Source organism: Capricornis sumatraensis, chromosome 23 (assembly GCF_032405125.1).
Source record: "Capricornis sumatraensis isolate serow.1 chromosome 23, serow.2, whole genome shotgun sequence".
In the NCBI taxonomy this organism is placed as follows: domain Eukaryota; kingdom Metazoa; phylum Chordata; class Mammalia; order Artiodactyla; family Bovidae; genus Capricornis; species Capricornis sumatraensis.
This window is the reverse complement of record NC_091091.1, coordinates 30,946,491-30,971,127: the sequence shown is the minus strand read 5'-3', so window position 1 is coordinate 30,971,127 and position 24,637 is coordinate 30,946,491. Positions and strand designations below refer to the sequence as shown.

Sequence of the window (24,637 nt, the reverse complement as noted above, 5' to 3'; positions counted from 1 at the left end):
CACTTTCTCAGCAGAGGTAGGCCATTTTGCACATCGAAACTGCCAAGTTTAAACACATATCTGAGTTTCAGCTTGCTAACTCTAAATCAAGAAATCCTAGATAGAAGTAAAATATGGTTCTTTATATTATTTCTAAAAAAATTTCTCCATAAAGGACTACTATCTGAAAAAAAATTAATTCTAAAGTACTAACCAGAAAATAACCTGAAGTTAATGTTTAAAAATCCATTTTTCCTATTCCATTCAAATATTACTAAACTAAGTATGTTGACTATAATTTTAAAATAAAATGAATTTTATTGTAGCAAACTGTAAGACCAATTAAAAGTTTAGAAAATAGCAGATATCTACTAACTTTATCATAAGTAAATTAACCTACATATCTTTGTATGAAAATAAAAAATCTAGGATCTCAAGAATAGGGGATAACTAACACCTAATATCTTCCCTTCCAAGCAGAACAGATCCAAGCGTGATAAACCTGATTATTTTTTAAATTTCTTTAAAAAAAAATATGCTCAACAGAGCAAGAACAAGTTTTAACACACCATATTTGAAATTCACTAGTTACAGATCACTTTCTATTTAATAAACTTGTTATCTCTACTTTAATTACTTCACAGCTTTCAGAAGAGCCAAACTCATAGCTAGTTTTTAAACAAATCTACACATACAGACTGCTGCTAAGTTGCTTCAGTCATGTCTGACTCTGTGCAACCCCACAGACAGCAGCCCACCAGGCTCCCCCGTCCCTGGGATTCTCCAGGCAAGAACACTGGAGTGGGTTGCCATTTCCTTCTCCAATGCATGAAAGTGAAAAGTGAAAGTGAAGTCGCTTAGTCGTGCCGGACTCTTAGCGACCCCATGGACTGCAGCCTACCAAGCTCCTCCATCCATGGGATTTTCCAGGCAAGAGTACTGGAGTGGGTTGCCATTGCCTTCTCCGACACATACAGACACACATATACATATACGCTTTTAAATTCTCACATAACAGAAATGGCTCTAGATGAATACCCTCCAGTATTCTTGCCTGGAAGAACAGAACAGATGCAGGTTTGATCCCTGCGTCGGGAAGATCCCCTGGCAACCCACTCCGGTATTCTTGCCTGGAGAATCCCATAGAGAGAAGCCTGAGGGGCTACAATCCATTGGGTCGCAAAGAATCAGACACAACCAAAGAGACTTAGCCAATTCAATACCAACTGGCCATACTTGGCTAGAAGCATTTATGGAAATTCTCAGCATTCTGTGATGTTTTTCTAAAGCTAATAATTCTAAACTAAGAGAGACATTAGCCTTCCAAAAAAGAAGGGAAGCAGCCTAAATGTCCCTCAGCAGAGGAATGGATAAAGATGTAGTACCTATATACAATGAACCATTATAAAAAAGAATGAAATAATGCCATTTACAGGAACATGGACAGACCTAAGAGATTATACTTCACATACTAAGTCAGACAGAGAAAGACAAATATCATATGATATCACTCATATATCTAATTTTTAAAAAGGGATACAAATGGACTTATTTACAAACAGAAACAGATTTACAGATATTGAAAACAAACTTACGGTTACCAAAGGGGAAATGTGGGTGGAGGGAGGAGGGATAAACCAGGAGCTTGGAATGAACATAAATATAATATTAAGAATAAGACAGATAACCAACAAGGACCTTCTATATGTCACAGGGAACTCTACTCAATATTCTGTGATAAACTTTAAGAGAAAAGAATCTAAAAAAAGAATGAATATATGTATATGTATAACTGAATCACTCTGCTGTACACCTGAAACTAATACAACATTGTAAGTCAACTATACTCCAATAAAATTAAAAAAAAAAAGTATGTCTTCCCAAGATGCCACCCAAGAACAGTGTTCTAAAAGATCATGGAAACTTCCATGTAATTTCTTTAGATAATTCTACAGGCTTTTAATGATGTCAAATTAAACAGCTATCAGAATAAATCAAGTTACCAAAAACTCACACAACTGTAAATAAACATTATAGAGACAAGTGTGTATCACAAAAAGCAAGCTAATATGTAAAAGATGTTAATATCTTAGAGCTATGTAGACAGAAAATAAGGTAACAACACATCAATGGCAAGACACTTGTATAAAATTTTACGCAAGACACTTGTATAAACATTTTGAGGAAATGTTTTCCTAATAACAACAAAAGAACAGTCTCCCATGGCTTCTAGCTACTTACAGGAAAATTTTAAGTCATAATTGAGTTTTTTGGTCTGCTATACCCAATTCAGGTATATAGACATGTACGTGCATCTGTAAAAACATCACACTCAAGAAGCATTTTCCCATGGTACAACTTTAGTAGAGGGCCCATTATGAAGCACAATCACCACATATTTCCTAAGTGGGTCATATTACCTAGAATATCCTATGAGGACAAACTGTTCTCTCTGAAGCAGGAGTGGAGAACAAAAGTATTTTCCTTGGAAAGGAAAGATATTTTCAGGGCAGCAAGTATCTCACTATGTGCCTTCCTAAAATATTTTCTATCTTGAAGGGGCAGGTTTCAAAAAAAACCCAGCTATTTATTTGACTTGGCATTTAACTTTTTTTCCTCTTAATCTAACACAATGTGCATAGCCAGCTATAAAAATCAAACAAAAATGGAAATTACTAATTCACTAAGCACCTGTTACATGCAAGACCCTGATCAGATATAAAGACACCGAGTTTGAGTCTCCACATGGGCTATATGTGATCCAGAAAGGAAGGACATTACAGTATTTATGGGTTAAAGTTCACATAAGTGACAATGAACAGATGGGAATTTCGAAGAGATACCATTTTAGACAAACAGAAAAGACTCTGTGAAAAATGTAACTTAGCTGTACCTTGAAAGCATGTGAAAAAGTTCTGCTCTGGGAATTGGAAAATCTAGACTCTCATCATGACTTTGTTATTAGCTTGGTGGAGCTAATAACACTTGGAGGAACTTAGTTTTCCTTATCCATTAAAAGAGAATACTAGACTAGATGATTTTTAAGGATCCTTCCAGCTTTAATATCTATGGAAATGTACAGACAGAATTACATTTATCACCTTTCACAAAAATCTTTCAGTTCATAAGTAATAACTCTTACTATAAAAATTCTAACAAAATCAACAAGATAGCTTCTCCTTGTCTGTCACTCCCTTCCCTAGAGGCAACAAGTGTTTCAGTTTGACATGTATCTTTCCTATGTATTTATACATTTAATTGTTATTAACATCAGTCCAACCTAAAGGAAATCAGTCCTGAATATTCACTGGAAGGACTAATGCAGGAGCTGAAACTCCAATACTTAGCCACCTGATGTGAAGAACTGACTCATTTGAAAAGATCCTGATGCTGGGAAAGATTGAAGGCAGGAAGAGAAGGGGATGACAGAGGATGAGATGGCTAGATGGCATCACAGACTCAATGGACATGAGTTTGAGTAAACTCTGGGAGTTGGTGATGGACAGAGAGGCCTGGCATGCTGTGGTCCATGGGGTCACAAAGAGCTGGACATGACTGAGTGACTGAACTGAACATAAATGAGATACTGGAAATACAATTTTTCTATTTGCTTTTTTTCATTTAATATATCTTTGAAATCTCCATATATATACATAGAAATCTATATCATTCTTTTCACCCAATACAAAGTACAAATGTTTTATCATTTAGCCATTTCCCCTTTGATCAGAATTCACGTTACTTCTTTTTTTTTTTCACACTACTTCTAACCTGGAGTTATAAACATTTTTGTTATTCTTATTCATACCTTACTGTGCATTAGACGTTCAAAAGAGGCGTGTGGGGGTGAGGGCGGGGTGGGGTGGTGGAGTAAGGAATTTGAGCTAAAAACACAAAGGTAGAAAATAGAGGAAGATGAAGTTCAAAACAGGCATTCTTATTTTCAGCAAAGGAGGAAATGGGAGTCACAAAATATACTAGAAGTATCTTTAGACTAGGATTGAGAGACATGGGTCTTACCCCTTGGTTCACAAACTATATCTGACAGTAAAAAGTAGAACTGGGTATTTTCGGACTAGAAGGGATCTTCAAGATCATTCACATACATTACCACATTTTGGAGAAACTAAAGTCATATCTGAAAATTAGAATGTGATTTTGATGACCCCTAGCTTTGAGTTTTTACCTCACACTCTGCTGAAAGGATTTTTTAAAAAGGGTTTGAAGAGTCACTGGTAAATGCTATGGAGACACAATAAGAAGCGAGAATGTTACATTTAAAGACAGCATATATTTCTATTGGACTCAGTCAGGACAGCTCTAATTTCCAGCAAACCTTATCAACTCTGAAGAGGAAAAAAATAAACTATGGAGATGTCCCAAAATTAGGGGTGGGTTTGGCAGACTATCAAAGCAGTGAGGACATTATTAAAAACCTATTTTGTCCAAATTGTAAGGAAGAAGGATCCCAATATACCAACCTATTTCAGATTGTTTAGAGATATATGTTTTTAAATAAGCTAAGCTGTCCTCTGGAGTCTACCAACAACAGTGTGCATTTTCCTCCTGGTACGGCACCCTCATTTAATGATCACTGGAGCCTATTAAAGTGACTGATTAGATACAGCAATACAATACAGTTATAATCATAAAACCAGATTTCTGGAGCATGAGCAAATGTAAACTTAAATGTATCAGAGAATATAAAAATATACATATAACCAGGATTTAGCATATCAATGTTTACGGATTAACTTGTTACATTTCCTAAGTGAGTCAGTGGTAAGTATTTTTTCAAAAGAGACAAGGTCTTAATATTCATTAGTAGTAGTAGTGTTAGTTGCTTAGTCGAGTCCGACTCTTGGCAACCCGATGGACTATAGCCCGCCAGGCTCTTCTGTCCATGGGATTCTCTGAGCAAGAATACTGGAGTGAGCTGCTTTTCTTTCTCCAATAATATTAATTAGTATTTGTGTATAACGCTTTGAGGAATGTGTTTCTATTATTTATACATAAAAAAACACATATGCTTCTTAGGGAAAATTCTCAGTTCAGTTCAGTCACTCAGTTGTGTCTGACTCTGTGACCCCATGGACTGCAGCACGCCAGGCTTCCCTGTCCATCACCAACTCCCACCCGAAACTTGCTCAAACTCCTGTCCATCAAGTCGGTGATGCCGTCCACCCATCTTATCCTCTGTTGTCCCCTTCTCCTCCTGCCTTCAATCTGTCCCAGCCTCAGGGTCTTCTTCAGTGAGTCACTTTTTTGCATCAGATGGCCAAAGGATTGGAGTTTCAGCTTCAGCATCAGTCCTTCCAGTGAATATTCAGGACTGATTTCCTTTAGGATGGACTAGCTGGATCTCCTTGCTGTGCAGGAGACTCTCAAGAGTTCTCCAACACCACAGTTCAAAAGCATCAATTCTTTGGTGCTCAGCCTTCTTTATGGTCCAACTCTCACATCCATACATGACTACTGGAAAAACCATAGCTTTGACTAGGCAGACCTTTGTAGGCAAAGTAATGTCTGCTTTTCAATATGCTGTCTAGGTTGGTCATAGCTTTTCTTCCAAGCAGCAAGCATCTTTTAATTTCATGGCTGCAGTCACCATCCGCAGTGATTCTGGAGTCCCCCAAAATAAAGTCTCTCACTGTTTCCATTGTTTCCCCATCTATTTGCCATGAAGTGATGGGACTGGATGCCATGATCTTAGTTTTTGAAATATTCAGTTTTAAGCCAATGTTTTCACTCCCCTCTTTCACTTTCATCAAGAGCTCTTTAGTTCTTCTTCGCTTTCTGCCATAAGGGTGGTGTCACCTGCATGTCTGAGGTTATTGATATTTCTCCCAGCAATCTTGACTCCAGCTTGTGCTTCATCTGGTGTGGCGTTTTGCATGATGCACTCTGCATAGAAGTTAGATAAGCAGGGTGACAGTATACAGCCTTGACGTATTCCTTTCCCAATTTAGAACCAGTCTGTTATTCCATGTCCGGTTCTAACTGTTGATTCTTGACCTGTATACTGATTTCTCAGGAAGCAGGTCAGGTGGTCTTGTATTCCCACCTCTTTAAGAATCTTCCACAGTTTGTTGTGATCCACATACTCAAAGGCTTTGGCATAGTCAATCAAGCAGAAGTATATGTTTTTCTGGAACTCTCTTGCTCGTTTGATAATCCAACGGATGTTGGCAATTTGATCTCTGGTTCCTCTGCCTTTTCTAAATACAGCTTGAATATCTGGAAGTTCACGGTTCACATATTGCTGAAGCCTGGTTTGGACAATTTTGAGCATTACTTTGCTACTGTGTGAGATGAAGTGTAATTGTGTGGTAATTTGAATATTCTTTGGCATTGCCTTTCTTTGGGACTGGAATGAAAACTGACCTTTTCCAGTACAGCGGCTGCTGCTGAGTTTTCCAAATTTGCTGACATACTGAGTGCAGCACTTTCACAGCATCATTTTTTAGGATTTGAAATAGCTCAACTGGAATTTCATCACCTCCACTAGCTTTGTTCGTAGTGATGCTTCCTAAGGTGTACTTGACTTCGCGTTCCAGGATGTCTGGCTCTAGGTGAATGATCACACCACTGTGGTTATCTGGGTCATGAAGATCTTTTTTGTATGGTTCTTCTGTGTATTCTTGCTACCTCTTCTTAATATCTTCTGCTTCTGTTAGGTCCATACCATTTCTGTTCTTTATTGTGATCATCTTTGCATAAAATGTTCCCTTGGTATCTCTAACTTTCTTGAAGAAATCTCTAGTCTTTCCCACTCTATTGTTTTCCTCTATTTCTTTGTACTGATCACTGAGGAAGGCTCTCTTTGCCATTCTTTGGAAAGAAGATATATTCAGATGGATATATCTTTCCTTTACTCCTTTCCGTTTAGCTTCTCTTCTTTTCTCAGCTATTTGCAAGGCCTCCTAGACAAGCAGTTTGCCTTTTTACATTTCTTTTTCTTGGGGATGGTCTTCATCACTGCCTCCTGTAGAATGTCACAAACCTTCATCCATAGTTCTTCAGGAACTCTATCAGATCTAATCCCTTGAATCTATTTGTCACTTCCACTGTATCATCGTAAGAGATTTGATTTAGGTCATACCTGAATGGCCTAGTGGTTTTCCCTACTTTCTTCAATTTAAGTCTGAATTTGGCAATAAGGAGTTCATGATCTGAGCCACAGTCAGCTCTCAGTCTTATTTTTGCTGACTGCATAGAGCTTCTCCATCTTTGGCTGCAAAGAATATAATCAATCTGATTTTGGTACTGACCATCTGGTGATGTCCACGTGTAGAGTCTTCTCTTGTGTTGCTGGAAGATGGTGTTTGCTATGACCAGTGCTTTCTCTTGGCAAAACTCTGTTATTCTTTGCCCTGCTTCACTTTGTACTCCAAGGCCAAATTTGCCTGTTACTCCAGGTATTTCTTGACTTCTTACTTTTGCATTCCAGTCCTCTATGATGAAAAGGACATCTTTTTTGGGTGTTAGTTCTAGAAGGTCTTGTAGATCTTAGAACCGTTCAATTTCTACATGTAAATTCTACTTTTACATGTAGAATTACTACAGGGAAAATTCTACTTTTATACAAATATCTACCATTTTTCAATATAAAATAAGTATGTGTGTGAAAGTCACTCAGTCGTATCCAACTCTTTGCCACCCCGTGGACTATACAATCCATGAAATTCTCCAGGCCAGAATACTGAAGTGGATAGCCTTTCCCTTCTCTGAGGGATCTTCCCAACCCAGGGATTGAACCTAGGTCTCCTGCATTACAGGCAGATTCTTTACCAGCTGAGCCAAAACCGAAGTTTGAATAAGACACAGTTCTAAGCTCTTTTTTCCAGCTGCTCTTTAATTCTGTGTGTTGGGAGGGGACATTTACATACATACATATATATGTGCATATATATCAAGGAAAATGCTTTGGAGACAGCAGAATAATATTTAAGTTTTTAATAGGCCTATAATTACTGAACTTAAAAATTCACAGAACTATAAAACTTTTCATGTAGGAAGGGAATCAGAGATCATCCAGGTCTCCTCCTTTTTACAGCTAAGGAAAACAAGAATTTAGATAACTTGCATAATGTCTACAACCTACCAGTAGTAGAGATGAGAAGAAAAATTATTATCTTCTAACTTCTGGTACAATTTTCACACCAATGCATTACATATTCCCAAAGAAGTCATCTGTGTTAGACTACAGGTATTCTTTTTGACAATTTAGCTCCTAAATCACATTTAGTATTAAAATCTACCTTCCTCTATTGGCTTTCCCCTAAATAAAACAAAATAAGGAAATTATTTATACTTATTAGTTCATAAAGTTTCAACTTTTCTTGATTTAGAAGCTATGAATATAAGCAATAATGTCCCAGGGCTGAATTAATTATTTTCCAAGCAAATTTGTCTTCACCAACTGATTAGCAAGTAACCATATAAGAAAATTCTATTCTTATTACTGAATTCTTCTTTAGACCTGTAGCTTTTCAATCCCAAGACCCGTGGGATTTGCAAATGGCATTATTCACTAGAATTAAGCACAGAAAAAGATAAGCATGTACAATAACTATCCTCTTCTCTCCAACAGCTGAAACATATCAAATAGTCTGAATCTCTTCATTTTTAGAATGGAAGATGCTAAAAGAAGTAATCAAAAGATTTCTTACTGATGTACCTCTTGGCATGCTTTAAGTGCCAAAATTTGTACCACAATTGAAATTTCTTTACATAAAGAATACAACAGTTCAACAAAACTACTTGAATTGCAATTATTAAATCAATATTTATCAGAGCATTTACACAGCATTAATTACTGTACACAACAAAAGAATTTAGCAAACTAACACACTGCTTTAAATCTAGTGAAATTCTGCTGCTGTTTAATTACTATGAACATCAGTGTAAAAGGTATAGTCAATTTTATGGATTAAAAACATTCTTTAAAGTTGATATAAAATAGATTTTTGTATACTGTATCACCTAAAATATATCAGGAAAATCTATTAAACTATTCTTTTTAACTGATCAATTCATAGTTTTAGAGGAAGTGTTTTCCTAAACAAGTTACAGTTGCACTGAGATACACAATCTGCAATCACTTGGATAAAAAGCTACTACACCTTCATTATAATACCATGTCAGTTATCTAAAGTCTGATATTTCTATACATAATTTTAGAATCTGAGTTTCAAGTTAAATATTTCTTGGTTATTTCTGAAACCAAGAGATGATCTCATCCCTTCCCAGGTATCCACTGTAGAATTCATTTAAACTTTAGGAATTGGATAACTGAAGTTCTGAGAACACTTAGTTTCTAGAATGCAATCCTTGTCTGAGTCAGCCTCTGTCACCTTGCAGCCTGGGTCAGCTTAGCCTTAATGAGCTATTTCTGACAAAGGTCAATATAGAAACTGCGAATCTATCTAGACACTGCTGCAATGACTTCACTGCATAGGCTGCATTTTAGGTGTGTAATTTTATCCTGGATATGCTTCCTCTATTAACCATAAATTTTATCTCAAAAACCCACCCATTACTTCATCTCTATCTCATATAACATTCAATTCTAACTCTAACAGGTGCCTATCTCTGCACTTTGACAGCTATTTTTGGTTTTTCTAGTTTTCAGCATTCCTACCCCTATAAAACTAAAGTTAAAAAATATTCTTGCACACAACAATAAAGGAATCAATTACATGTCTTTCTGAAAAATGATGTTACTCTGTACACTGTTTGATGTTAATTTCTATATTTATCTGGTTCTATAGTTTCATAAACAGTCAAATTTGAATATGTGTCCCCTACTTTTTTTAACTTAGTACTGTAACAGGGCTCCTACCATCTAAAAAGTACAAAGAATAAAATTAACTTCTTTAGGACTTACACATGAATTTAGAAAACAAGGGTGTCAGTTTTCCATCTGTAGACTAAAAAGAGGAAATAGTCATCATTTTATTTGCCTATCAGAAAACTAGATCAGTAGCTATTTCCTGGTCTCTGGACAATGCTGTTTCTCCTTCCCTCCACAGCTACACTTTTAAAATTTTGTAGTTCAAAGTCTAACAAAAACAATCAAGTTATATTTTAATATCCTTAAGTGAAACAAACAATTATTATATTCTTTCAACCTATGATTTTAACTTTGTTAGACTTCATTGTTAATTAGGGGCTCTTAAAAATCTTTATTCCCTTTTTATATGCAGAACTCAATCTTTCCTCATTACCAAGTACTCAAAGCACATTAGGTAGTAGCAGCATACAATATATTGGAAACTTATCTATGGTTAATAACATGTCTTAAGTAACTGTTAAGTGTTAAGTCATATGTACAACGCCATCAGACAGTGATGAAATCAGCACTTTTTAAGTGCCAAATCGTGAGGTCAGTGGACTTTTTCAGACCTTTCCCCCAGACAATGGTTACTCGTATGATGAATGGATGACCACAAAGTTGGTGAGCAATTAGCCACTTTAGTGAGTGTGAAGGGGTATCTTATAGCTTTGATTTGTATTTCCCTAGTGATTTTGATGCTGAGCATCTTTTCATGTACTTACTGACCATTGTATATCAGTTCAAATCCTTTGCCAATTTTTATATTGGGTTGTCTTTTTACTGTTTAAAGAGTTCTTTATATATTCTGGATATAAGTCTCTTATCAGATATATGTTTTGCAAGTATTTTCTCCCATTCTGTAATTTGTCTTTATTTTGCTTGTGGGGCCTTTTCAAGAACAAATGTTTTAAATTTTGATAAAGCCCAATGTATCTGTTTTTCTTGTGTTCCTTGTACTGCTGGTGTCTCATGTAAGAAACTATACTGCCTAGGTCAAAGTCACGAAGATTATTCTCAAGTTTTCTTCTAAGAATGTTATACTTTTAGACCTAGACTCAGGCCTATGATCCATTCAGAGTTCACCTGTGTATATAGTGTGAGACAGGGATCTAACTTCATTATTCCACATGTAGCTACCCAGTTGTGTCAGCGCCATTTGTTGAAAAGACACTGAATTGTCTTGGCACCCTTGTTCAAAATTAATTGACCATAAATATGAGTGATTATTTCTACAATCTATTCCATTGATCTATAAGTCTTATCTATAAGTATATGCTTATCTACAAGTATAAGCATACTTAGGCCAATACCACACTGCCTGGTTTCACAGTTTTATTGTGTTTTGAAATTGGGAGTATGAGCCTTCCACTTTGTTCTTTTCAAGATAGCTTTGGCCACCCTGGGTACCATGCATTTCCGTATGAACTTTAGGATTAGTTGTAAATCCCTGCTGAAAAAGAAGCAGAGATTTTGACAAGGCTTGCATTGAATCTGCAGATCAATAGAAGGTGTACCACAATATTAAGTCTTCCAATCCATAAACACAGGGTCTCTCACCATCCATTTAGGTTTTAATTTCTTTGAACAGTGTTTTATAGTTTTCCATGTACAAATCTTTCACCTCCCTTGTTAAGTTTATTCTTAGGTATTTTATTCTTTTAGATGCTATTGTTAATAGAACTGTTTTCTTAAATACATTTTCAGATTGTTCACTGCTTATCTATAGAAATTCAATTAGCATGTGTGTGTCAATCCTGCCCTGCAACTTTGCTAAATTTTTTAATGAGCTCTAGTTCTTATGTGTATTCCTTAGTATTTTCTATACATAAGACTATGATATCTGCAAATAGAAATGGTTTTACTTCTTCCTCTCCTATCTGAATGCTCTCACCTTCATGTCTTGGGTAGAACCTCCAGTACAATGTTGAGAAGAAGCCAAAAGAGCAGACACACCTGTCTTACTCCTGATCTTAGGGGAAAAAATTTAGTCTTTCACCATTATGTACAATGTTCAGTTCAGTGCAGTCGCTCAGTCATGTCTGATTCCTTGAGACCCAATGAACTGCAGCACGCCAGGCCTCCCTGTCCATCACCAACTCACAGAGTTCACTCAAACTCACGTGCATCGAGTTGGTGATGCCATCCAGCCATCTCATCCTCGGTCGTTCCCTTTTCCTCCTGCACCCAACCCCTCCCAGCATCAGTCTTTTCCAATGAGTCAATTCTTTGCATGAGGTGGCCAAAGTACTGGAGTTTCAGCTTTAGCATCATTCCTTCCAAAGAACACCCAGGACTGATCTCCTTTAGAATGCACTGGTTGGATCTCCTTGCTAGCTGTGGGTTTTTCATAAATGCCTTTTATCAGGCTAAGGAAGTTATTATAAGGTATTTTCATAATAAAATGTCTATCTTAGTAATAAATCAAGGCTAAAAAAAATTTAAACTGAGGGTTCCAGAATTATTGGACCTAATCTAAAACTGTAGATGTTTGATCCAGCTGCAGTTACATATTTCAAACTGACAGTACAGGTTTAGTTTCCTTAACTCCATAACTTATTTTTAGCACAAGCAAATATTCTTTAGGTACTATTAGTTGAGGTAAGAGTTTTAATGACCTTTAGAGCTTGTTTGGAGGTTCTAGCAGGGGAGCGCAGCTACTCGTATACCGACTGAAGACTGGTCCTCCTCTATCGGGGATGGTTGTCCTCTTTGACCGAGCACACAGCTTCGGGAGGGACGCACATGGAGTGGTGAGGGAGGAAGAGGACACCCGCCTAGCCAGCCAGATCAGCCGAATCAACTCTAGCGATCAATGGGGTGACAGATGTCGCAACCAGATCGCCCAGATGACCCAGAGGGATGGGATGGGGAGGGAGGTGGGAGGGGGGATTCAGGATGGGGAACACATGTACACCTGTGGCGGACTCATGTCAATAGATGGCAAAACCAATACAATCTTGTAAAATAATTAGTCTCCAAAAATAAATTATTTTAAAAATAAATAAAATTTTAAAAAAGTTTTAATGAAAGTCATGACAAACCAATTTTGCAACTTGTTTTTTCCCTAACAAATATACATTTTTTTCTAGAATGTATACACTGTACAAAGAAGTATATGTTCTTTTTAAACAAGTGTCATTCAAGCACCCCAGATATGCAGCTAAAACCAGTTCAGATATGCTCTTCCTACCATAGAATCCTAAACAGTCAGGTGACGTACTAAGAAACAATTGCCTATCCAATGGTCAAAGGCTTACTCTTATATCCTGTTCCAAGATAAAGTAGACCAAAACAATCACTCTGTCAAAATGTCCATGCCAGAGTACACGTACATAGTCTAAAAAATATACTGTATTCATCGTCATGTCCAAACCACTAGGATAAACATAATCCATCAAAACTTCTAACAAAAAAGTTGAAATTATTTACGATATTCTAGTCTCCAAGTATATATAAATCTTTACTTCAAAAAATGCTTAACGATTTTCAACTCTTAGAGTGAGAAAAGCATAAAAACCTCACAAGTTGAGCTTGAACTCTGTCAAGTGTTTACTCTTTACAAAATTACTTGTCTTTTTCTTAGTGTGCAATATGATATCTTAATGAACTTAAAGAGTCAATTAGCCTTTTAAAAAAAAGAGCATTGATTCTCTTCTTATGAGCAAAATAAAGTTCTGCACAGTAAACATTCTTTAGTATGTCACCAGGTATCAACTTTTTTTCATATAATTTATTTACACTTTAAGAATTAAGTTTTTTATTTACCTATGACACTGTTTTATTATAATAATATATCTTTTGAGCTAAATAAAAGAGTATTTTATATATTGTCATTTTTCAGTTCAGTTCAGTTCAGTTGCTCAATCGTGTCTGACTCTTTACAACCCTATGGACTGCAGCACGCCAAGGCCTCCCTGCCCATCACCAACTCCCGGAGTTTACTCAAACTCATGTCCATTGAGTTGGTAATGCCATCCAACCATCTCATCCTCTGTCATCCCCTCTTTCCCACCTTCAATCTTTCTCAGCATCAGGGTCTTTTCAAATGAGTCAGTTCTTCACATCAGGTGACCAAAGTATTGGAGTTTCAGCTTCAGCATCAGTCCTTTCAATGAATATTCAGGACTGAGTCATCATAATTCAGTATGCAATATTATTGATTATAGGTATGCTCAATATATAGCACATATAGTCATGTTTTCATTCAATGAACATTTACCAAATGACTGCTATGTGCTAAGGGTAAAAAAGACCAAGTCCCTGTCTTCCTGAAACTGATATTCCAGCAAAAGAAGTCAAATAACTCAAACAAATAAATGATTTACACAGATATAAATAAATGTAAGGTGACAGAAAAGGCAAAATGGGATAGAGTGACTGGTGGGCACATCCTGTTCTCTAAGAAGATGACCTGAAAACTGGGAACTAAATAATGATAAAGGAGTAGAGCAAGGGTTTTACAAGTAAAAGAAACAGCAGGTACAAAAGCCCTAATAAGATGGAAAGAAACAACACAGTGTATTTGAGGAAAAGAAAGAAAACTGTCATCCTAGACCATACGAGATGAGAGATGGAGTGGGAGGACTTTGTTGCCATAGATTTTATCTAGTTGCAACAGGAAGCCAGTGGAAGACTGTAAACAGAAATGGCATGACCTGACATATACTTTAAGAAGATCACTCTTACTGGTATGTAAAGAATAAAATGTAAGGAGGAATGAATAGTACCAGTTAACAGAAAATAATAATCTTTTTTCTTTGTATTCTTTCTTAGTCTTCTCTCTCCCTTTCTATTCCCAATTCCATCAACTGAATACTGGTTCTTATATCCTTCTCCTACCTGGGCTATTTCAAAAATATCCAAACTAGTTTCCCTGCTTCCATAACTAGTATATGTGTGTGTAAGTGTGCATACATGTACATGCATGCATGTGTGTGCACACGTGTGTGCATGTATGTATATGCTTTGATCAAAAGCCTCAAAAACTCACTACTACCAACAAAATAAAATCCAAATTCCTTGCCTGACATTCAGTAACATTGCAGCCTAATATCAAACCACCTATCTGGCCTCACTTCCCACCACTAATGTGACAGACTATGTTGTTGTTGTTGTTCAGTTGTGTCTGACTCCTTGCTACCCCATGACTACAGCACGCCAGGCTTCCCTGTCCTTCACCATCTCCCGAAACTTGCTCAAACTCACGTCCACTGAGTCCGTGATGCCATCCAACCACCTCATCCTTTGTCACTTTCTTCTCCTCCTGCCCTCAATCTTTCCCAGAACCAGGATCTTTTCCAATGAGTTGGCTCTTTGCATCAGGTGGCCAAAATATTGGAACTTCAGCTTCAGCATCAGTCCTTCCAATGAATATTCAGGGTTGATTTCCTTTAGGATTGACTGGTTTGATCTCTGTGGAGTCCAAGGGACTGTCAAGAGTCTTCTCCAACACCACGATTCAAAAGCATCAGTTCTTCAGTGCTCAGCCTTCTCTATGGTCCAATTTTCACATCCACACATAACTACTGGAAAACTGATAAGTCTGACTATACAGACTTTGTCGGCAAAGTGATGTCTCTGCTTTTTAATATGCTATCTAGGTTTATCATAGCTTTTCTTCCAAGGAGCAAGTCTCTTTTAATTCATGACTGCAGTCACCATCTGCAGTGATTTTGGAGCCCAAGAAAATAAAGTATATCACTGTTTCCACTTTTTTTCCATCTATTTGCCATGAAGTGATGGGGCTAGATACCATGATCTTCATTTTTTGAATGTTGAGTTTTAAGCCAGCTTTTTCATGAATTTCCTCTTCACCCTCATCAAGAGGTTTTTAGTTCCTCTTCACTTCCTGCCATTAGAGTGCTATTATCTGCATATCTGAGGTTGTTGATATTCAACTTAGTACTATGACTATGTTAATCTTGTTAGCATGTGAAATGAACACAATTGTAAGGTAGTTTGAACATTCTTTGGCATTGGCTTTCTTTGGAACTGGAATGAAAACTGACTTTTTGCAGTCCTATGGGCACCATTGCGTTTTCCAAATTTGCTCTTACTCAACTCTTTCACTCTATAAGGTCTACTCAGTTTTTCCTGGACAGAGCTAACAACCTCCTGCTTCCATGGCTCTGATCCCTTTCCTTAATCTTTCCTTAAACTCAAAGTCTCTCTTTTCTTCATGGCTCAAGATACATTCTCCTTGACTATCCAGGCAGTAGCTGTTGACTATAACCATAGCATTTTACATCATGACCCAGAATATACAAGTTTCACAAATCTACATTTACCTTTACTTCAAGCAATGCTCTTTGGTATTTCCTATCCTACTCTATTTCTTTTTCAAATGACTCACTAAAATGACTGCACAGACTACTTAACGGGTTTCAATCTTCAGTTTAAAAAACACTTTAAATGCATCTTTCTAGACACGCATTGGTAACTTAACCAAATCCTGGTATTGAAAGAGGAAACTTCTAACTATCAGACTACAATGGCCTTAATCTTAATGGTAAGTGCATGCATGCTAAGTCACTTCAGTCATGTCCAACTCTGTGTGACCCCACGGACTGTAGCCCACCTGGTTTCCCCTGACCATGGGATTCTCCAGGCAAGAATGCTGATGTGAGTTGCCAAGCCCTCCTCCAGGAGATTTTTCCCAACCCAGGGATCAAACCTGCATCTCTTATGTCTCCTGCATTGGCAGCTGGGTTTTTTTTTTTTTTTAACCACTAGTGCTACCTGGGAAGCCCAATCTTAATGGTAGGACAGGGTATTTTATATATCACTTTATCTACCACAATGCCAAACACAGTATTTATTAATCCTTACTGAAGAGAAAGACTATTTGCAATCAGACAGGATCATGATTAAGACTGTTTTGTGTTCCCATCATCTTGTTTCAAACTGTAGTTATGATGGTCAAAATGGTTAGTTTTCAACAACACTTTGATCTATTTCTGCTTTCCTACCTTACAGGATTAAATAATGGTTTTGTAAGGTGAGAGAACACAATAAGTATTCAACAAACACTCATTTTCACCTTTTCATCAGAGGTATGAGAAAATCTCTATGTGGAGGACACCTACTACCATTCATCAGGCATGCTTCTCTTTTATCACAGATACTCGGGTACTTTTGCGCTGCCTAGGAAGGCACTGTAAGTCCAGTGTCCTCATGTGGTCCTTTTAGATTTGCCAAAGCTGGGATAAGAGTAAGCCTTTTGTTTCAATGGAATGACAGTTATTAAGGTTGAATGGCCTCTCCTGCTGTCAGCACTAAGGTACTTGACCATTAAAGTTCTATTAAAGTTGTTGACTCTTTCAAAAACATCTTCAGTAATTTGAATTAAGAAAATGAAAAAGCAAGGAAGTAATCTAAAATCTGTACTGAATGATTTTTTCTCTGGCAAAGGACCCAACTTTTAAGATAAGCCAATGGGGCAATGTAAATTCCTAATTCTCAAATCTCAAAGACTCAAAGGTAAAATTAGTTTTACCATGAGATGATTCCCATAGGCTCCCGAGGAATGCAAATCATCTACAGGCATTTCACTTCCACCTCCTGAGTCTTTTACAACCCACTGCAGGTCTAGGAAGACAAGGCGAACACACAAGTGACAAACGCTCTCTACCTCCTAGACCAGGCTCGGGCTTTTGGGCAGAAATAAGCCTCCAGGACCTATCCAAGAAAGAATCTGAATTTCTTTATCAGGTCTGAAACTACCTAAAGGCTGCAGGCATCCCGGGGTAACTGCGGGCCAGAGCAAACTTCTCTGTGCTCCAGACCCTCTGAAATCTGGAAGTATGAACCTCAGCATTCACTGGCAATTGTGTCCTCAAGGCCAGACCCAGGGCTTCAGCAGCGTTAGGGCTTGGTTTAAGACAGCCATCTGGAATTACTCTATCATTCACTAACAATTTAAAATCATCTACTCTAAATCTCCCTGCATTGCTCCAGTAAAAAACACGTAACTCAGAGAAGCTTTATATGTAAGATTTTAGAACTAAGCCCCGCCCCCCACAAAAACACCCAAACTTTTGACATGAAAGTATTATATCTAGAATGGCAAAATTTCAAAAACATGAACTGCTTCAGGATCACTCTTTTGACAGTGAATTACTCTCCTCATTACACTGAAAAGCAAATGAAAGGTAAAGCCAAAATTCTATTTATTTTAAAAGATGTCAAATCTAGGTTAAATATTTTTAAAATTTCAAATAAAAACAGCGCCTTGGAAAAAAGAGCTATTAAATAGAACTTGGTAGGGCCTTAAAAAGTATAGTAACAATACAGGCTTAAATATTAACAATATTCTTATGCTACTTTCCTGCTATTTGGCTAAAACATCTCCCTCCTTTAAATCATCCTGTGTCTACCAATATTTTTGTTTTTTTTTTGTTAGATCCACTTTTCAGAAACAGAGCACAGGTTATTAAACTGAATTCTTCCTTTAGTACTCATCCTCTGACACATTCCACTAAATTAGAGATTTATTCATATTGATAAATACCCCTTTTAAAAACAAATATATCTTGGGGGGGAAAATGGTTAATTCTATATTATGTTTCAACCTCAAGGAATAGAAGGATGGAGGGAAAAAGACCAGGAGAGAAGGGAGAAAGAAGACCTAATCTGAGGCAAAAAGACATTAGGACTACCAGAAGAGGACAGAAAAGGATGAGTGAACCATGCCTTAAGAGAGGTAGACTAGGAAACCAGCCAGAAAGCCTTAGACCGAAGTAAGTAAAATGGAAACAAAAACCCTTCACTGGACACAGCAGAGATTGTGTACAGTTAAGGCGATAAAAGCTATGTATGTTACACAGCACTACAGAGAAACAAGTACTAGATTAAACAATTTACAAGGCATATCAAAGTAATACTATGGGTGATAAGGTTATCAATAAGCCATAACTGATATACAGAATGCATTAAACAAAGTTTACGCAAAGATTTTAAAAGTTCCATTCCAAATAGTTTACTTAAAGAGTCTCTTTAGTTTTTTAGTTTTTGCTAGATTTCCAATGAGGGTCTCCCAAGGACCACATTCAAGTAGGTGAAATAATTATAAAAGCCACATGTTTATTAGTATTTAAAACATGGCTCAAAATACACTCTGTGCTCTAAAGGTCAAAATAAGGTTTTATTTTTAGACTCTTCAAAGCTGTCATTTCTTGGTCTTTTTGCCATGTTTAAGCTAGCCAGATACTTCTTCTAATATGATAGAAATATAAGGCAGAAAAGAGATTCTTTAAAGCATTTCCTGCCAAACTGCTTTGCCTCAAACTAGCAAAATGTCTTTGACTAGACCACTGAACTATGCTTCAGTTTTATCCTTCACTTAATATTAAAGCTAACACCTTCTGATATATGTCAAATGCTAGACACCAAGGTTACAAACTGAACAAAACAGAACCCCTACCTTTGAGGCAGTCAGAATCATTTGACAGAAAGAGACATATAAACAAATAATTACAGGACTACCTGATTAAGTTTCATAATAGGAGATGTGAACAGAGCATTGTGCAAATAAAGTAGTAAAAGCCACTAAATGAGTCTGGAGGACTATGCTAAGCCTTTTCAAGAGAATTTGACATTTAAATTCATCTGCAGTGAGGCAGTTGGGTTAGTCAATCTGTAAGGACCCTTCTATTGTAAAAAGGGCAGGACAAAAAGCTGAAGGTCATAGAGATCTTATTTGTCAAAAGGGCTGGTGTACCCAGCTATTCTACTTCTGGGTATTTATCCGAAGGACTTCCCTGTAGCTCAAATGGTAAACAACCTGCCTGCGATGCAGGAGACCAGGGTTTGAACCCTGGGTTGGGAAGTTCCTCTGGAGAAGGGAATGGCAACCCACTCCAGTATTCTTGCCTGGAGAATCCCATAGACAGAGAACCTGGCGGGTCACAGTCCGTGGGGTCACAAAGAGTCACACACTCACACACATCCGAAGGACAGGAAAACACTAATTTGAGAAGATATATGCACCCCTATGTTCACTGGAGCATCATCTACAACAGCAAAGACATGGAAGCAACCTAAGTGCCCATGGATGGATGGATGGATGGACGATATGCTATGTGTGCGTGGTGGCTCAGACAGTAAAGAATCTGCCTGCAATGTGGGAGACCTGGGTTCGATCCCTGGGTTGGGAAGATCCCCTGGAGGACAGCATGGCAACCCACTCCAGTATTATTGCCTGGAGAATCCCCATGGACAGAGGAGCCTAGCAGGCTACAGTCCAAGGGGTCACAAAGAGTCAGACACAACTTAGCGACTAAGCACAGCACAGTGTGTGTGTGTGTGTATATATATATATACATACATACATACATACATACATACATACACATTCATACGTATGTGTGAGCACGCACATGTGTGCACATGATGGAAAACTTCTCAATCATAAAAAGAGTGAAATCTGCCATCTGTGACAATAGTAATGAACCTTGAACATATTATGCTAAGTGAAATAAGCCAGAGAAAGACAAATACCTATGATTTCACTCATGCGGAATCTAAAAAAACAAAATAAAACAAAAACAAACTTACAGATACAGAGAACAGATTAGTGGTTACCAGAGGGGAAGGAGGTTGTGGCACACGGTGAAATGGATGAAGGGGGTCAACAATATGGTGATCACTTTTTAGTGCGTACAGGTTCAAAATATAGTGCTATACACCTGAAACTAACATAATTTAAAAAACAGTTGATGTAAATAATTCCAGTTTGTTGCTTATTAATTTAACCTCTGTATCCAAAAGAGAATATTTTACTTGTACAATCCCCATCATCTCTCCCAAACTTGTCCTCTTACTATATTCCTTTTCTTGGTAAATAGTTAAAACTTAAGCTTCTATAGCCAACTAATCACCAATTTCTATTGATTATATTCCCTACTATTTCTATATTCTGTCTATTTCCAATCACTACCACTATCCCTTACAGCGGAGGCTTCCTATGGCCTCCAAAAGAGTTTTCCTGTCTCTGAGATCTCTTCTGCCAATCAACCAATTCTTTACATGGTAGCCAAAGTGATTCTTTCAAAACATAAATCTGATCATATTTCAATTCACCTTAAAATCATACAACCAATTCTATTGTTCCCAGAAAAGTCCAAACTCTTCAGTAAAACTGTCAACATCTGGCTTGGCTTGCCTCATGCTATAGTCTTTTATACTCATATTGAACTTCTAACATGTGCGCATGCTTCTAAGTCGCTTCAGTTGTGTCTAACTTTTTGCAGCCCTACGGACTGTAGCACACCAGGCTGCTCTGTCCAAGGAATTCTCCAGGCAAGAATACTGGATCCCCTCCTCCAGGGGATCTCCCCGACCCAGGGATCAAACCCACGTCTCTTACATCTCCTGCATTGATTGGTAGACAGGCTCTTTACCACTAGCATCACCTGGGAAGCAGTTTCCTCAATAAACAAAGCTCACTATCCTCTGAAAAGCATTCCAAGATTCCTTCAAGAGAGAATCAGGTGACCTTCAAAAATGATCTTTCAAGATCCTCTGCTTCTCTATCATCATATTTACCACACTACACAGTACTGTAACTACTTATCTGTCTCCTGCAGGAAGCTATAAATTCCTTAAAGTCAGAAACTGCCTTACACATTCTTGTCTTCCTTATGTAAAGTATTATACCTGCCTGGCACTGACATATAGACGGTTCCTGAAAAAGATTTGTTGAATGCATGAATAAATGAATGAATGAAAGAACAAACTGCAAGGAAAGAGAAATTCAGTGTCCTACAACTTGCCATAACAGTTATTAGCAACACTGCAGAAACCTAATCCTTTAGCAAGACCGCATTTAAGCCATGAGCCTATCACAATTAACCTGTTTCCAAAGACAGATAAAAAGAGGCTCAACATAAACCCAAAATTCAAATGAACTGCAAGTGTGTTTATGTCTTCCAGTTTAGACAGCATAAACTTACTACTTTTGGGAGATAATACACATGTATCAAAATTATGATATATTACACATGTAAAAAAGTTTTAACTACATATGTAATATTATATTTTCACAGGTCAAGTGCTGAGTTTGCTTTTTAACATATATGAAAGCTACACCTCATCACTGACTCACCGATTCTTTTCCAGCTCATTGTGTGTAGACCTAAAAGAGAGGGAAAAAAGGGGGGAAAAGAGAGTTAGCCATGTTGTGTTGCTAAGGCTATAAAAAGGGGGGTTAGTTTAGGTATTGCTAAATAAATTCACTGAGTGAATTTAACAATGCAATATATGGACAGACTTCTAGCTATCTCACTCATCAAGAGGTAGTAGTCTATGTTCATTAAGACTTCAGATAGAGCGTTTTCAGTTAACAACTAAATATTTTGAAATTAGAATCTCACTGTTATTTTTAATAAAATTAATATGAGCACATGTTCTCTTGCCCACTTCCAGGGTTCTACATTTTAGTGGTTTGTAGACATTCTATCAGAAAGTTTAATTCAAACATAATCCCATTCTTTCATTTTTTAAAAAAATACAGTGTGTGTACTTCCGTGTCTTCTATCTCTATTTACCCACTCATAAACAGGGAGAGAAAAAGTTTTGGCCAGCACAGAAGCTGAAACAGGCTTGCCTTATTGCTAAGCGATACAGACAAATTCAAGCCTCTTTCTGTGTGAAACATAAACCAAAAATATCATATAAGGAAAAAACAACATCAACAGAAAAGATATATTACTAAAATAAAAAACACAGTTTTAAAAGACTGGGAGGATATACCTCAAAATGCTAACAATGGTTGTCTTTGTGACTTTTTTCATTTTACTTACAACTATTTGTTATAATATTACTTACCATCTATTGAACAAGTTGAGTGTCTGCTCAACAGTAACATACATTATCTCATTTATCCTCCAAACACCCCTTGTTTTATAAACAAGAATGCTGACACTCTGAGAGGTAAAAAGACATGATCTTGTCCTAGGAGTTTTAAGTTGCAGCCATGATTTAAGCCCATGTCTTTCTTACTCCAAATCCCAACTTCCTTTTTTTTTAAAATTAATTTATTTCAAACCCCAATTTCTTAACTTAGTGACAAGCAAAGATTAAGAGCATGGACTCTAAGGCCAGACTGCCTTGGATCAAATATTGTATGGCTTTTTAAAAATCTCTTCATTTCTCTGTGCTCAGCTTTATCATCTATGAAATAGGAAAATAACAGTATTTGCTTCATAAGATTGTAATGAGAAATATACATGTTTACACTGAACAACAAAATAAACTTGATCTAAAGTTAACTAATAGAATGTCATACTAAATTCTCCTGAACAAACATTTTTACAATAATTTAGCATTAACAATAACAAAATTTTATAAAGAAAAATTTAAGTTCTTGTCATCAAAACTGCAGAGAAGGCAATGGCTACCCACTCCAGTACTCTTGCCTGGAAAATCCCATGGACAGAGGAGCCTGGTGGGCTGCAGTCCATGGGGTCGCTGTTGAGTCGGACACGACTGAGCGACTTCACTTTCACTTTTCACTTTCATGCATTGGAGAAGGAAATGGCAACCCACTCCAGTGTTCTTGCCTGGAGAATCCCAGGGACGAGGGAGCCTGGTAGGCTGCGGTCTATGGGGTCACACAGAGTCGGACACGACTGAAGCGACGCAGCAGCAGCAGCAAAAACATCAAAACTGAAACTTCAATCATTTAGTGTATTCTGATTAATGTCAAAAGCCTTCAGAATATTTCATTACTGATTACTTTAATCTGATTTATTATTCTAATGGATATTTAATAATCAAATTCCTAAACTTCAACAATATTTTTATCAGTCTCATAATTTGTGGAAATTTTACTCACTGTCTTAGTTCAAGAGCCAAAAGGCTTCTTTGAGTTACTGTCTACTGTCCACCTTTTGCTTTCTGAGCATTACCATAAGGTCCAAGTGACACATGATGAAAATGACTGATTTTCAACAGATTATCTTAATAAGAAAACACCTCTCTCAAAAGAGAGAAATTTTAAAAAATCTCAGGATGCTTTAAGAGTGCAGCCAAATTGATGGCAAGGATATGTACGATTTAGAAGAAGCTATAAAAACACAGGCTTCTTAGTATAACACAAACTCAGACTTCAAAACTCAATAAATAAATTATATCCAAATCTCTACCACATATAAGTATTTATAAACAGGTTTAACTTCTTTCTTGTTTGAATGAAATGTCAAACTAAATAAGTTAGAAGAGGTAATAGGTATATTTTAAAGAGATTTAAAACAAAAAACATTGTTCAAAATTTGAAAGGGTGATCAATAATAAAAATTTCCCAAAATAAGACATCCCCACTTGGTGAGTAAATTTTGGTTTAATTGCCTTTTACTGAAAAGAAAACTCAGAACAAGCAAAACAAAAACAATGAAATTCTAAAGTAATAAATGAAACAATCTATTTAGAGAGAGGTATTTATCATATACTTATTCCAAACAGTATGGCATCCCACATATGGTGTTAAATGCAAAAGATACATACCCAAAGATAACCAACTGCTGAATTCCAGTATTATACTGAACCTATTATCAAAGCTAGCACCAAAAGAACGTTATCTGAATCACTGCTGTGAACAAAATTAAAACAGCAGGTTCTTTCCACCTCTCTCGGATTTTTATTATTTATCTTCTTCCTAAAAAATATTAAATGATAGCTAAGAATATGAACTTTTTCACAAAACCAGAAAACACATGCCATATCTAGTTATACCACTAGTAAAATTTAACAAGATTTCCAAATACCAAGAAGCAAAAATGATCACATATATACTAATCTTTATCATATTGCCATGTTCCCTCA

At 36.9% G+C, this 24,637-nt stretch overlaps 1 protein-coding gene across 3 annotated transcripts in view; it reads right to left on the bottom strand.

The window, feature by feature from the left end:
- The window catches only part of MXI1 (MAX interactor 1, dimerization protein), a 92,846-nt gene that overhangs the window by 26,271 nt on the left and 41,938 nt on the right, over positions 1 to 24,637 (bottom strand). For 2 of the 3 annotated variants that reach the window (XM_068961352.1, XM_068961353.1), the window contains exon 3: positions 21,921 to 21,950. The exons of the other annotated variant lie outside the window; for it this stretch is intronic. In XM_068961352.1, the coding sequence (XP_068817453.1) occupies positions 21,921 to 21,950 (30 nt within the window). The remainder of the gene's footprint in view (positions 1 to 21,920; positions 21,951 to 24,637) is intronic. 3 annotated transcript variants of the gene reach the window in all.